This window comes from Ovis canadensis, chromosome 21 (assembly GCF_042477335.2).
Source record: "Ovis canadensis isolate MfBH-ARS-UI-01 breed Bighorn chromosome 21, ARS-UI_OviCan_v2, whole genome shotgun sequence".
NCBI lineage: Eukaryota > Metazoa > Chordata > Mammalia > Artiodactyla > Bovidae > Ovis > Ovis canadensis.
Window position 1 is genome coordinate 48,203,726 of NC_091265.1, and position 15,484 is coordinate 48,219,209.

General features: G+C 35.8%; 1 protein-coding gene across 4 annotated transcripts in view; it reads right to left on the reverse strand.

The window, feature by feature from the left end:
- ARHGAP32 (Rho GTPase activating protein 32) overlaps positions 1–15,484 on the reverse strand; it is a 199,228-nt gene that overhangs the window by 68,116 nt on the left and 115,628 nt on the right. For all 4 annotated transcript variants that reach the window (XM_069565475.1, XM_069565476.1, XM_069565474.1 and 1 more), the window contains 4 exons: positions 5,065–5,202; positions 2,819–2,911; positions 1,768–1,890; positions 110–187 (listed from right to left, as the gene is read on the reverse strand). In XM_069565475.1, coding sequence (XP_069421576.1) covers positions 110–187; positions 1,768–1,890; positions 2,819–2,911; positions 5,065–5,202 — 432 coding nt within the window. The remainder of the gene's footprint in view (positions 1–109; positions 188–1,767; positions 1,891–2,818; positions 2,912–5,064; positions 5,203–15,484) is intronic.

Sequence of the window (15,484 nt, forward strand, 5' to 3'; positions counted from 1 at the left end):
CAAAATTTCTGATAACAAAGTCCACTGCCAGCACACCACTGTAAACACAAATATTATTGAAAGAGAACACATTCTTTGAATTTTCCACACCGAATTCTTTGTTGCCTACCTGAAATCCATGCTTGCCTCTCCACCATGTGCTTAACACTTTGGGGGGCATGTCAATAACAGAGACAATGTCTCCCACCTAGGAGAAAACATTTTAAGTGAAGTGTTTTTAATCAAATTGTAAAGCAATCGTCTGCCTAGAATTTAAATCTAAACTGTAAAACTTTAAATCTGAACTGTATCTTATTCTCTGGCTCATTATTTCTGGAAAAACATTAATATTTCTTTCTGTAAAGAATTTAATAATCTTAACCATTTGTAAAGGAGAGGTTTACAAAAAGTTAAGCAGCACAAAGACTGTGGTCCAAGTAACATGTGTAGTAACTTCAGAAAGCCTGACTGACAGTATGAGATTTTTTTAACACTAGGCATCATCACAGAGTTAAAATACTGTTACTGCTGCTACTAAAGGTGATCAGATTCACTTATAAAAGGAAATTTTAAATTACCATATTTAGAACAACAGCAGTTTCTATTAATACACTCGGTGAGCTGCTTGCCATGTGCCAGGCACTGGGCTGAGCAATTAACGTATCTTATTTCATTATATAGGAACGCTCTAAGATGTCTACAATTACTGGGTTATTCTTAGTACATGTAAAATTGAACGACAGCTACATTTCTTTCAAAAGGCGGTTCAATATATAACATTCCCACTGAGCAGCTGACTTTGTTCACCCTAAAAGACAAACCAATGAGTTTACACAAACTTTTACAAAATCCTAAGTATAAAAATAGCAAGAATAGTTTTTAATAATATACTTAAAGGAAGTTGTATTCTTCATTCAAAATAAGTGATGATCTCTGTGATAAACCAGTTAGGCACTTTAGAACAATGTTGCTAATGTACACAATATTGCTTCACAAATTTTTGTGGTATATTCATGACTAATTTTTCTAGTGATGAATGTCCTCTTCACAAAACCATATTTGCTAACAAACATGGCATCTTTCAAGATCAAGGATTCTTTGTATATAGAGCTAAAAATTTAGTTGAGAATGTTTGAATTCTGTACAGTAAAAACGTACACTTTTTTCCTCTTAAACTGAATAACTGCCAGCATTTTCTTTTGATCTCTCATCAGCCAGTATTAACAGAAGAAACTTAAATCCCCTCTTTTTGCATGTGATAGCAAGAAATGTTCACTTCACTTTTCATCTGGTCTTTACCTCAATCTATGAACAATGAGAAAGAAGTATCACTGGGTATTGTTTTTAGGTGCCAAAATAAAGGACAAAAGACAAGAGGATCTGGCTTTCAAGAAGCCCACAGAGACAAACAGAGCAGAACAACTGTGATTGAATGTAATAAGTGACCTCTCAGAGACAAGCCTTGAGAAAAGCTCAGAATGACATTCAGTGTGGGCTCTGGGCAGGGGTTATGGGGGCAGAGTGAGGGGTAGGGGAGAAGTGGAGTATGTATTTCTTGGAGTAGAAGGAAGAAAATCAAGGAGACTTCCTAGAAAAAATGGGGGACATTTAAGCTGAATTTTTAAGAATGAGTATAGTCATTAAAATAAAAATAGATGGCATGCCAGGCTGAAAGACAATAAAGGGCAGAAACACCGGGTGCTTTTCGTTAAGTAAATGATCGACACAAAGATGAGGCTAGAAAGGCAGCACAGACTGAGCTAACACAGAGCACATCTGGTCACTCACCTCTAAGGTCAATTCATCTGGGGCCCGAGCAGTGTATCTCTTGATAACATGGGCAGCACCAACAGCAGGAGTGTTAATAGAGGATTCTTCATGAACTAGAAGGTGATTTCCCTTGTTATCAATCTAGAACAAAGAAAATGTACTATGAGATGGTTAAAGACATGGGACTTGCAAGTTTCCTGGTGTATCTATATAACTCGACTCGATTTAGAAAAACTATAACCCAAAGAATCTTAAAAAAAAAAAACTACTTACTATATGCCAGTCATTGTATTGTACATGTATTATACATATATAATTGAATCTTCACAACTTAAAAAAAGATACTTATCATCATTATCTATACCTAACAATGAAGATGCTAAAGCTAAAAGAGCTGACATAAATTACAGAAGATTAAATAATTTGTCCCAGATCACACAGCCAATAATGAAAAAACAAGATCTCAATGCAAGTTGTACTGGCTCTAAGATCTATATTCTTTCCACTTTTTATCACCTTCCCAATTTTCACTTAGAGAATAAAGTAACTCTACCTACGCAAATTAAAGAAAAAAAATCTAACATACTGACTGGATACTCTATCACTCAAGACATTCTTAAATCAGATCCTTTATTTTTTTAGTTTTTTTTTTTTTTAAAATCTTTAATTCTTACATGTGTTCCCAAACATGAACCCCCCTCCCACCTCCCTCCCCATAACATTAAAAGGATTTAATTGTCTCTTGTTTCTAAATGACTAAAAACTATTTTCACTACTAAGTCAATTAAATTTATATATATATATACACATCTTGCTAAATGTATAAACATGAATATATTGAACACCAAAACAACAGGTGTCATTCTGATTCATAAAATAATCTTAAAACTAGTTTCCTGGATTATCAAAAAAGGTTTGAGATAAAAATACTTAATGTACCATATCTATCTTCCAGAAGACATGAATAAGCCCCACTTATTCAATTCCTAAAACTCAGTAGCTATGAAAATTCACATGGGATTTCTTTCGTAGGTAATTAACTCTAATAAAGAGTGAACTAGATTAATACCTCCATCCAAGTAAGGGCAGGTCCACAGTTGATCTTGTTCCCAGCAATAGCTGAAAGGCGGGACAGGTAAGCCATAAGCATCTGAGTGACCGACTAAAGAAAAAGAGAAGATTCAGTGGTAACAGTTTCTCACTGTTAAAGAAACTGGTGTAAACTGGTTGTTTCTGAGAGAAAAAAATGTGCAGATTTTCAGGCATTTTCATAGTCACAGAGGTTCTCTACAGAAGCTTCGCAGCTCCATGAACTGACACTAAGGGCACTTACATAATTCCCTATCTGTTGCAGGACCTTCACTTCGGCTCCTCCTCATCAGGGGTCATATAGCTTCTAATCTGGTTGCCTTTTCTTTCTATTTTTGTACAGAAAATGTAAAATGATAGCACAGACATAGTTACTTTCCTTCCCAACTTCTCCCCACTACTCTGACACTTCCTCCAAGGCCTGCTGCAGTCTTCAGCCACCCAGCCATGGCAGGACAGTTCATGCGTGATCCTTCACCTCAAGTCAGCTGATGGTCCAGCCATGGGACCCAACAGCAGCCTAACAGGAGTGGCTGCAGGATTCAGGAACTCCTAATTTCAGCTCTGTTTGGCTGCTATTTTACAAAGACACAAGAACCCGGTACCTGTTGGGAGCGGTCATGTTCTGAGACAGTCTGAGAAAGAAAAACCAACAGACAGGGAAGGGCAATGGAGGCAGAGAGACGTCCAGGTTTTCTATCATACGACAGAATCTGTGGTTTCAGGGCATTCCTGAGGCTTTGCCCCAGTGGCAGTTCTTGCATGCCTGGAGCCTCTACTTTGCTTCTACTATGTAATTACCCAGGAATTAATTACAGATTGGAAGGGTTTTCCCCTCGGGACTTGCACTGTTCTCAAGCATCCATTGTGGCTGCTAAGCAGTCTAATGCCAATACATTCCTTGTTCCTTTGAGAAAAATCTCCTTTTTGCTCTCTGGAGGCTTTCTGGGTTTCCTCTCTGCTTTTGGCATTTTGAAATTTTACAGTGTTTCTAGATGCTATTATATTTAACACTTAATGGACTGATTCAATCTGAATACAGGCTCTTCTTTAATTTAGGGAAACATTATGTTTTTGGAGAAGGAAATGGCAACCCACTCCACTATTACTGCCTGGAGAATCCCATGGACAGAGGAGCCTGGCAGGCTACAGTCCACGGGGCGGCAAGAGTCGAACACGATTTAGCGACTAAACCACCACAACCATTATGTTTTCAGCTACTTCCATCCGATCTCTCCTCCTATAATAACTCCTATTAAGCAGCAGGAAGTTGTGGGAACTTCTGGATCTATTCTCTGGGACTCTCGACTGTTCTCTCACAACTTTCTATCCCCTTGGGGCTGTGTTCTTACAGAGTCTGCCCTTCCCGCTCACTAATTCTCTCTTCGTCTAAGTCCATTTTGCATGTCATCCAGCTATTAATGTTTGTTATTATTAAAATTAACTTAAATGACCATATGTTCATTTCTAAGGTCTCTGATTATTTTATTTTTATAAACTCTATTCTTTTTTCATGAATGTGACTGCCTTGCTTTCTCTAAGGATGGTAATCACGCTTCTGAAAGCCCTCTGTTTGCTCTTCTGTTACTTCATTTATTCAGTTTTTACACTGAAGATTTCTAGTTTACCTGTCCCTCTGCAGTCTTCCTGCAGAAGTTGCTCAAACTGTATTTTCTTACCCCCTTAAATCTTATCCCATCCACTCCAAGATTCCTCACAATTTTGGACTCCCTGATGGTTATTTTCATTTTCTAATGTTATAAAAGAATCTCCTTCCTCTTAAATTTAAAACAAACAAACAAACAAAAAAACCTCTGTATACTTTTACTAGAAAATTTTGACAGGCATGGAAATAAGTGCATGGACACAGCCTGCCATCATAAACTGAATAAACAGCATCATTTGAATATACATGTCTTTGATTACTAATGAGGTCAACATTTTCCCATATTTTTGCTTCTATAGTTTATATTCTCTTTGAAAAATGATCTGCTCATATATTATCATCTAGTTGTATATTAAGATATGAGTTTCTTTTTATAAAATTATACAACAAACCTATTTGAAATATCCTAAAATATCACTAATTTTTCTACTGTTTTAAGAAATAAATAATCCCATAAATCTTCCTGAGTGCTCAAAATAAGCTTTTACTTTGTATACTAGCAAAAATTTTCTGCTGATTTACATAATAGTGATTACTTCTGCAAAGTACTGAATGCTCACCTCTGGACTGTCCTTCAGAGCATCAGAACGGGGAAGCTCTGAGAGCTGGGAGAATCGTCGGTCATAAATACACAGATGAAGATGTTTATCAAGTACCCGAAAATCTTCATAACTTCTTTTAACAATCCAACTTTTGCCCTATGAGTAAGAAAAAAAAGACCACTATAATTTGTCTCTATTGGGAGTGGTCATGTACCAGGCTTTATTCCATAATGATAGGTTATCCATGAGATTTTATATTTACTAATTAATTTGACAGTAAACAGTTAAACTCCAAAACCCTCTAGTGAGTTATACATTAAAGCATTAATAATGGAAAATGAGCTAGAACTGTCCACTAAACCTCTTCTTATGACTGGTCAAGCCCACTGGTTCTCCATGGGAATAATAACTGGTAGAAGGAAGACAGCATGTAATCTTAAACCCATAGAAAGAGCCATTAAATGATTCTGTGTGGAAGAATACTACCAAAAATTAAAGAAAAATAAAATTGGGTTCCTGATCAGTTACCATGAACATCTTCTGTGACTGACACCAGAAGCGTACTGGCAATCAACACCATTAAAATCTCATCTAGGAGCATTCGGTGCACTTATCGTATCTAGAACCCCCTGTATCACCCCACTTTTCGGTCTTTCTTCCTTTCCTTGCCTAAGCTCTGAAGCTCATTAGATTTGAAAATTTAGTCATAGAACATATTTATCACGTACTGTCTTCTAATTTTCTCTCGAATCCATCACTTCACAGCCTGAGCTTTAGTGAGGACCCACATCACTTCTGACCTCCCTGCCTCTGATCTCCTCCTCCACTCCCCTCCCCTAATATGAACTACAGAGCTTGTCAGGTCACACTGACAGAAGGCTTCAAAAGCTCCCATGGGCAGTAGTGATGAATTGGTCTCCACTACACACCATTTGGTTGACAATTTAATTTTTATGTGGAGGCTTTAGTCTCATAAGAATCTGGAGAAACTGGGAGAAAAAGCAACCGTCTCAGAAATAAAGAAAAATCTCTAATGTAGCTCTTTTCCGTTTGCCTCCACCAGACAGGGCAGAAGCAGACGGTACCACTTCACGGGAGAGAGGCTGAATTCTAAACACAGGTATTGCCCATAACTAACAGGATAAATATGCCTACTCCTACTTTGGACTGCAATTCTCCATTACACAGAGAGCAATACCATCTCTGTCTTTCAGAAGGGGTTGTTAGAATGAAATAAGAGAACAGATGTGGCAGAAAACTTAAAGAACAGTCCCTGGATCCCAATTCTAAGAAATGCTAGTTCAGTAACTCTGGAATGGGTCCAGTTAATCTGATGATCACCTGATTTGGGAACCACTAGTCAATCAAATCCAAACATACTTGCACATATGAGGACTTGCATCATCTGGGCTTGTCTAAGTCTGCAGTGTGATCCCACTCACTACTCCTTCACGCTCTTTCTTTGCTTCCAGTTATGCTCAATTACTTGCGTTCCCTCCATTTGTAAAATGTTCCTTTTCTTGCCTACATGATTTTTAAGTGCTGTTCTTCTACTGTTTAAAGTCTTTCTTTTACTCTTTGCTCAAGTAAGCTCCTTTGTTTTCTCACTTCTACAGCTGCCATCTACCCAAAGCATTTCTGAGTCACAACAGTGGGTTAAATAGTTGTTCTTTTGGGGTGGCAAAAATAAAAAAATAAATAAAAATGAACAATAAGGCAGAGAAAAAGAAAAATAACCTATCGCATAGTTAAAATATCTTTTCTTTCATACATATATTTCAAAAATTATGTAACCCTTCAAATATCAGAAAATTATCAAAACTATTTTAACATATATATATTTCTATCAAAGAGATTAAACAGATGGTGACTTTTAATTTCAAAGCTCTGGATTTTTTTAAATTGAAATATAGTTGGATTTATAGGATTGTGTTAGTTTCAGTTGTACACAAAATGATTCAGTTAAATTACATGTATTATTTTTTCAGACTATTTTCCATTATAGGTTATTACAAAATAATAGATCTTTTACCTCCTAGGTTAAATTTATTTCTAAGTATTTTATTATTTTTGATGAAATTGTGGAATTACTTTCTTAATTTCTCTTTCTAGCAGTCTGTTACCATAGTTCATAGAAATGGAACTGATTTTTGGTGGGAAGTTTGAAGCTTTCCAACTAAGATTAGGAACAAAGCAAGGATATCCTCTCTCATCACTGCTTTTAAAAACTGTATCAAGTTTCTAGCTAATGCAATAAGACAAGGAAAGGAAATAAAAGATATATAGATTGGGAAGGAAGAAATAAAACTGCCTTTATACATACATGACACGATCGTCTAGGTAGAAAACACAAAACAACAAAAAACCTCTAGAACTAGTAACTGATTATAGCAAAATAGCATGATACAAGGTTAATAAACAAAAATCAACTGCTTTCCTATATACCAGGCAATAAACAGGTGGAGTCTGAAATTAAAAACACAGTACCATTTATATAACCACCCCCAAAATGAAATACTTAGATATAAATCTAACAAAATATATAGAAGATCTACATGAGGAAAACTACAAAACTCTGGTGAAAGAAGTCAAAAGACTAAATGTGGAGAGATGTACCATGTTTGTGGACAGGAAGACTCAGTATTGCCAAGATGTTCATTCTTCCCAACTTGATCTATAGATTCATAATGCTTCCCCAGACAAAATCCCCACAAGTTATTTTTCCATATATTAACCAACGGATTCTAAAGTGTATATAGAGTGGCAAAAGACCCAGAATAGCTAACACAATAGTAAAGAAGAAGAAGGTTGGAGGACTGATGTATGTAACTTCAAGACTTACCATAAAGTTACAATAATCAAAACAATATGATACTGGCAAAGGAATAGACATATACATAAATGAAATAGAAAGCCCAGACACAGACTCACTTAATTACATTCAACTGATGTTTGATAAAAAAGGCAATACAATGGAAAAAAGACAGTTTTGTTTTGTTTTAAATTTTCTACAAGTGACGCTGGAACAACTGAACATTCACACACAAAAAATAAATCTAGACATAGACCTTATACCTTTCACAAAAATTAACTCAAAAAGACCCTAGTAAGAAAACCATAAAACTCTTAGAATAGAGCATAGGAGAAAATATAGATGACCTTAGGTTTGGTGATGCCTTTCTTTAGATATAAGAGCAAACGTAAAATCCATGAAAAAAAAAAGAATTGATAAGCTTTACTTCATTGAAATTAAAATTTTCTGCCCTGTCAAGAGAATGAAAAGAAATGCCACAGACATGGGAGAAAATATTGGCAAAAAACATACTACTGATAAGGGATTATCAAGCAAAATATACAAAGAACTCTTAAAAACCAACAATAAGGAAACAAAAACTGATTTAAAAATGGACACCTTACCAGAAAGATATATAGATGGCAAATAAGCATATGAAAAGACACTCCACATCATATGTCATCAGGGCAAGGCAAATATAAACAAGAAGATATCACTACATACCTAATAGAGTCACAAAAATCCAGAATACTGATAACACCAAATGATGTTATATAAATTCCTGTTACATACAGGAATTTCCTTCCTTGCAAAATGGTACGGCTTCTTTCACAGACATCACTTTCTTACAAAATTACTCATACTGTGTTTTACCATAGGATCCAGCAATTGCACTCTGTGGTGTTTACCCAAATGAGTTGAAAAGTTATGTCCACACACAAACCTACAAACAAACGTTTACAGCAGCTTTATTAAAAATTGCCAAAGCCTGGATGCAACCGACACATCCATTAGCTGGTGAACTGATAAATAAATTTTGGTACATCCAGACAATGGACCATGACTCAGCACTAAAATGAGGTAAGACATGGAACTTTGTGACAGTCTCCTGCATGGCAGACAGACTGTTTACCATTGAGCCACCTGGGAAGCCCTTAAGTTACAAAATTAAGCCCTTAAATACAAAAATAAAATAATGATAATTCTGTGCTATGAAGAAATAAGCAAGAATCTACCATCCTGAAAAGGCAACATATTACATGATTCCAACCACAGGACACCACAGAAAATACGAAACTATGGAGACAATTAAAAAAAGTTGGTGGTTGCCAGGGGCTAGGGAGTAGTGAGAGATGAATAGGTAGAGCACAGAGAATTCAAAAGCTAGTGAAACTATTTTGCGCACTATAATAGTGGATACACATTTTAAATTTATCCAAACCCAGAGAATGAACAACACCATGAGTGAACCCCTATGACAATGGTATGTCAGTGGAGGCTTATCTGTTGTAACAATGTACCACATTAGTGGGAGGATGTCCACAGTGGAGAAGGAGGTGCATGTATGAGGAGGGATACATGGGTACCTTGTATTTTCCACCCAATTTTGCTGTAAACCTAAAATTAGTCTAAAAAAAATCAAGTTTATTAAATTTATAAAAAGTAATCATGTTCTCTTCTCTCTAGAGAGTCTTACTCAAAGAAATAAATATCAACAAGCAACCACATAAAGGCAATAGCCTTCAGAGACTCAAAAGGTAAAGACTGGGGACTGGATTTCAAAATTGCTTTACTTATACATCAATAAACTGATTTCTTTCAACTTTTAAAAACTGTTCCTGTGCAAGTAAAATGTCTGCTCTTTAATATAGATTTACATGCAGGAAATTAAAAGCTTAAAACATAATTTTCAAGTCCTCCCAAGATGCTTTAAAGTCACTGAGTAAAAGTCTAAAATCAGTAAAATACCTATCTTTTTAGTGGATATGGAAGAAGAACTTTAAATTTTATATGTAAAAAAACAACCTTAATCATGTAATTTCCAAATAGGCTGAATAAAGTAAATGATCAGAATATTTTAGAAATTCAATTATTTATTATAAAGAACAAAACAAAAAATTCATTATTCATGTCTAAATTTTAATTTGCAGCAAATTTCTAACCTGAATAATATCAGTAAGTATTGCTCTCCAAGGATAATAAAAATCAACAATTCTTAACAAAGATGATAAAGAAGAACGAGAAAAAAGAAAAATCCCAGTGTATATAAGACCAAATTTACATAGAACCAAGCCCTGGAGTAAGTATTAAATAAAACAGAGAAAGGACCATCAAACCTCTGACTTCTTAGAATGTATTTCAAATGAGAAGAAAAAATATCCTGCTTTTAAGTTAATAAATTGTTACGTTGTTTAGTTGCTAAGTCATGTCCAACTCTTTGCTATCTCATGAACTACAGCCCTCCAGACTCCTCTGTCCACAGGATTTTCCAGGCAAGAATACTGGAGTGGGTAGCCATTTCCTTTACCAGGGGATCTTCCCAACCCAGGGATCAAACCCAGGTTTCCCGCATTGTAGGTGGATTCTTTACCATCTGAGCCACCAGGGAAGCCCATTCCCATTGTAAAGAAGAATAAACAGTCACTCATAGGTGTCAAGTAACTTGTGTAAAGTCCCCTGTTCAGGATAAGGTCAAGCTGAGATTTAAATCAGGTCTTTCTTTTCATGAACTTCATCATGCATACAGTTAATTCATAGTATTAATTCTGTTGCATGATAAACTTTCCCATGATTAAGGGTCTTCAAAGGACATGGGTGAAGAATGTTCTTCTCAGAAAGAACTGCAAATATATATTATAGTTTTTGTTTAAAGGTCCATATAGTTAAAGCTATGACTTTTCTATTAGTCATGTATGGATATGAGAGTTGGACCTTAAAGAAGGCTGAACACTGAAGAATTGAACTGTGGTGCTGGAGAAGACTCTTGAGAGTCTCCTGGATAGCAAGGAAATCAAACCAATCAATCCTAAAGGAAATTAACCCTGAGTATTCATTGGAAGGACTGATGCTGAAGCTGAAGCTCTAATACTTTGGCCACCTGATGCGAAGAGCCAACTCATTGGGAAAAATCCTGATGCTGGGAAAGACTGAGGGCAAGAGAAGGGGACGACAGAGGATGAGATGGTTGGATGACATCACTGACTCAATGGACATGAGTTTAGCAAACTCCAGGAGATCATGAAGGACAGGGAAGCCTGGCGAGCTACAGTTCACAGGGTCACAAAGGGTCAGACATGACTTAGTGACTGTACAGCAACAACTCATTTCGCTTCTGTTATTACCAAGCTATAGTCAAGCTGCTGTACCTTGTTGGGCCATAATGGGAATAGTAACACCTAAATTTCATAGAAAAGTTTTCACACTTAAAAGAACTTTGCCATCTGCTTATACATTGTATCCATATACAGGTGCTCTTCAAACATTAATAATCAACTCCATCCCCTTAGTAACAACATATGCTAAATGGACCAAGTGGAGGAGATACTTAATACTGAGGAATGCATTGCTGATGGTGGAATTTCAAGCATCAGAGTACAGGAGATATTTTGAGACAGAAAAGCATTCCCCTACAAGCAACTGTCTATTCCATCAACTGGGACATTAAAAAAGGTTTCACAGTACTGTAAATATTTACAAAACACTTCAGTAAAAATGACTTCTTATACATTGATGAATTCTGGTTAAAATACAAAGGTAGTTCATAAAATCCAACTTTAATAAGAACCATTCATTTCAACTACTCTAAAGCTTAGGATGGGACAACAAAATACTAAGAAACAATTTTTTTTAAACTAATAAAACTATACTTAGAGGGGCAAAGATCAGACAAAATTTTCATTAGGGTACATATCGGAATAAATTCTTATAATCGCTAGGTTTAAATGAGTCATTTCAAAGTTAACACTTAAAAACTGATATCTGCTTATTTGCTAATGAATAAAATAATAGAATACAGAACACTTTTAAGATTCCCTACCACTGACATTACACTTATAAATGCTTTATACTATGTAATGGGGCTTAATGTAATTAGTGTCAAGGTGTATCTAATTTTGTTTTTTTTTCTAATTATTGAAGTTTCAACAGTTGAGACATTAAAGGTTTTTCCATATCTACCTTGACCTGTTCTTGAATATCAGGATTTTTATTAACTTTCATTGATTTCAAACTAAATACATGATATTTCCTGAAAAGCAGGGAATACATAGAGGAAAAATTAGTATGCTTGCAGAAAACAAAGTGTTTTTCTCAGATCAATATCATGATACAGACTGGGAAGAGTGTTTCTTCATCCACACTAGCTCATCCGTTTGTTCCATTTAGCACCTTCCCTTCCCCGAGTCTGTTTCCTTGGAGAAAAGAATTAAAAGACAAAGGAAGGAACACGTAAGGCACATGGCTATACTGGTCAAGACAACTTACTCTAAATAACCATCAGTAGGAGAGGGAGAGCAATGAGGGCTCAGGCAGGACATTATGTACATCTGTCTCCAAGGCATTTGAGAAAGTCACTTTGCCCATGGTTAATGTTCAGCTGAGACACACGGATATGGCTGAATGAGATTTGAGTGACAGGTATCTGCTCCAACTGCTCTTGGCCCAGTATACCAGCTAGGAAATATTTTTATCAGTTCAATTCAGTTGCTCAGTTGTGTCCAACTCTTTGTGACCCCATGGATTACAGCACGCCAGGCTTCCCCGTCCATCACCAACTCCCGGAGCTTGCTCAAGTTCATGTCCATTGAGTCAGTGATGCCATCCAACCATCTCATCTTCTGTCATCCCCTTTTTATTGCCCAGATTATACAGTCTATTGGGCTTCCCTGGTGGCTCAGATGGTAAAGAATCTGCCTCTAATGCAGGAGACCAGAGTTCCTGCAGGAACTCCCTAGGTCCCTAGGTTCCGTCCCTAGGTTCCTTCCCTAGGTTGGGAAGACCCCTTGGAGGAGGAAATGGCAACCCACTCCAGTATTCTTTCTTGAAGAATCTCCATGGACAAAGGAGCCTGGTGGGCTACAGTCCATAGGATCACAAAGAGTTGGACACAACTGAGTGACTAACATATACAGCCTATTGGCCTAGGGTTGCAGCCAGTTAACCTGGACTTTCAGAGGCTTCCACTTACGAGTTTTATAGAGGTAAGTAGATAGAAGATATATCTTTACATATATGAATGCTATCCAGGTCCTGTCCACTGAAGTCATGCAAATAAACTAGATTATTAGCTTCAGTATATTTCTATAATTCTTTAACAACATTAGAATATGCCTGCAGATTTCAGAGTGGCCAACTAAGTATAAATAAAACTAGAATTATGATGGAAAAACAGATAAAACCCACAAGAGTGAGGTTCAAATCCTGGTCTTTAATTTCATGACCATGGGGAAGTTATTGACATTCTTTAGTCTTACATTCATCATAGAAATCAGACTATATGCCTCACAGAGCTGTTTTAAGAGTAAATGATACTCTGTATGCCATAATATTTGTGTACCAGACATATAAGTGATCAAAAAATGCCTACTGAATTTGGATCTATGCAGTATGGAACACATGGTTTACATTTCTGGGTTCACAATTTAAAAGGAAATTAAAGCTTTAAGAGGCAGAGGCAAAAAAACTTTGCAAGACCCAAATGTAATGTTAATACCTGAAGAATCAGTGCCACAGCCTACAGAAAGGGAAAAGATCTCTGCTGTTTAACCAGACACTTTCTAAGAAAAAGGAACTGGGAAAGAAAGCGTGTTATAAAGGAAGGACCAAGAATTTTGGTTAAATAAAAAGAAATTTCAAGTGCACATTATTAAAAATAAGAAATTAGAAAGATATGAAATATGCAATTAGCTTCTATAATGAATAGATTATAAGGAGTAGAGGTGATCATACCTCATTTGAAGATAATACAATTTCTAAAATCTGTTGTATATTGTGAATTCCCAGGAGACATAAGAAAAGCTAGCAATCAGAAAACTGAAGTCGTTAGGAGCTCCAGCTAAGATTTCATACAGCTTAGGAAAGCAACTTTCATAATTTGGGCCTCAATTTCCTCATTTGCAAAATTAGAAGGTTTGATTTTGAGTCTATCTTGGCTATAAAAAATGCCTTTGGTCTATTATGGTTTATGGATGACATATATGGCAAGAATACAGAAGGAAAGCCATGAGAACATATCAACAATTACTTCCAGTGAGGAGGCAGAGGAGAAACACGACAGCATTATTACAATGCAGTAAATTACTACCTTGATGTAATAAAAACATAACAAGTAGTCTGAAATTTTTTAAGCAGCTTGACAAGATACTTACAACCAGGAAAAAGCATAACTATCTAGGTCACTACTTCATGGAGGCATAATCAAGTAGCAATTACACATTCTAATGTATGGTACTAAAATGCCACGCTTACCTTTTGAAGGTCATGTTTTACAGACAGCATGGGTATTTTTGACATGTTTTGCTTATGAGAAAGAATAAAAATATCTGCACTGTTGGAACAAATGGAAATCACTGCTAAGAACAGAAGGCACTAAAAGATGAAGATTTTTGATGGGATAAGAAGTTCATGACTGACATGCCAATCATGTACTCTGGATAATGAAGAAATGCTTTCTAATCGCCTGTTAATGGTTCATCATAAAAGCACTGGAAATTTTCATGTAAAAATTAACTCAGTAAAAGCATTTTTATGAAATATGACATGAAACACGGATTCAGAGCTTCCCACTTTCTCAAAGGAACCAACATGACATATAATAAAACATGTATAAACAGTATATAACTTAGAACATATATATACAAGCTAAGTTCAATTTCTAATCTCATATTCTCTCACCTACAAATAAAAGCACTTAACTCTGAAAGGTTTGCCCTTAAAGTCACATCAAGACTAGGAACTTAGTATTTCCCATATGAAATAGCCATTTTCCAGATTATTTAATTTTTAACTTCAGGTACGTGGATAATACTTTTTTTGGAAAAAATATGTAAATTCCTTATCTTACTCCCTGTCAAAGGAAACTGAAAAGTTTGTACATAAGAAAGGTTTCCGAGAAAATACTTACTTTACAGTGAATAATTCAAAGACAGGCAAGAAGGCTCAATGAACACAGAATAAATCAAGGAACTGCTTACTTGATGGAGGAAATAATCAATGCTACAAGTGACATATTTGAAATCTCATTAAGAGCAAGTCATACTAACAAGCCTCAAAAAAGTTCTAACAAGAGAGTTAAGAAAGAGCATACTTCTAAAACATACACACATCCTACTGTTAATCCACAGTGGACCTTAAAGTCTTGGTTAGAAAAATGTGCATCTGAGGCAGACACTATTTGGTCTGTTCTCTTAATTGTAATATGTAAGCACTAGCTGAACCATTTAATCTCATCATCAATAAAGGATATGTTTCCTTTACAAGAAAATTTACAAGAATTTTCAAGTTTGTAAAATAAATTTCTATTTAATGGACTCTATTGATTGTTTCAACTCTGAGTACAGCACAGAAATGCCAATATGACTGGAAGAAAGAATAAAATACCTGTGTTACCACAGTCCATGTTATTTGTTCATATTTAGTCAATGTTAT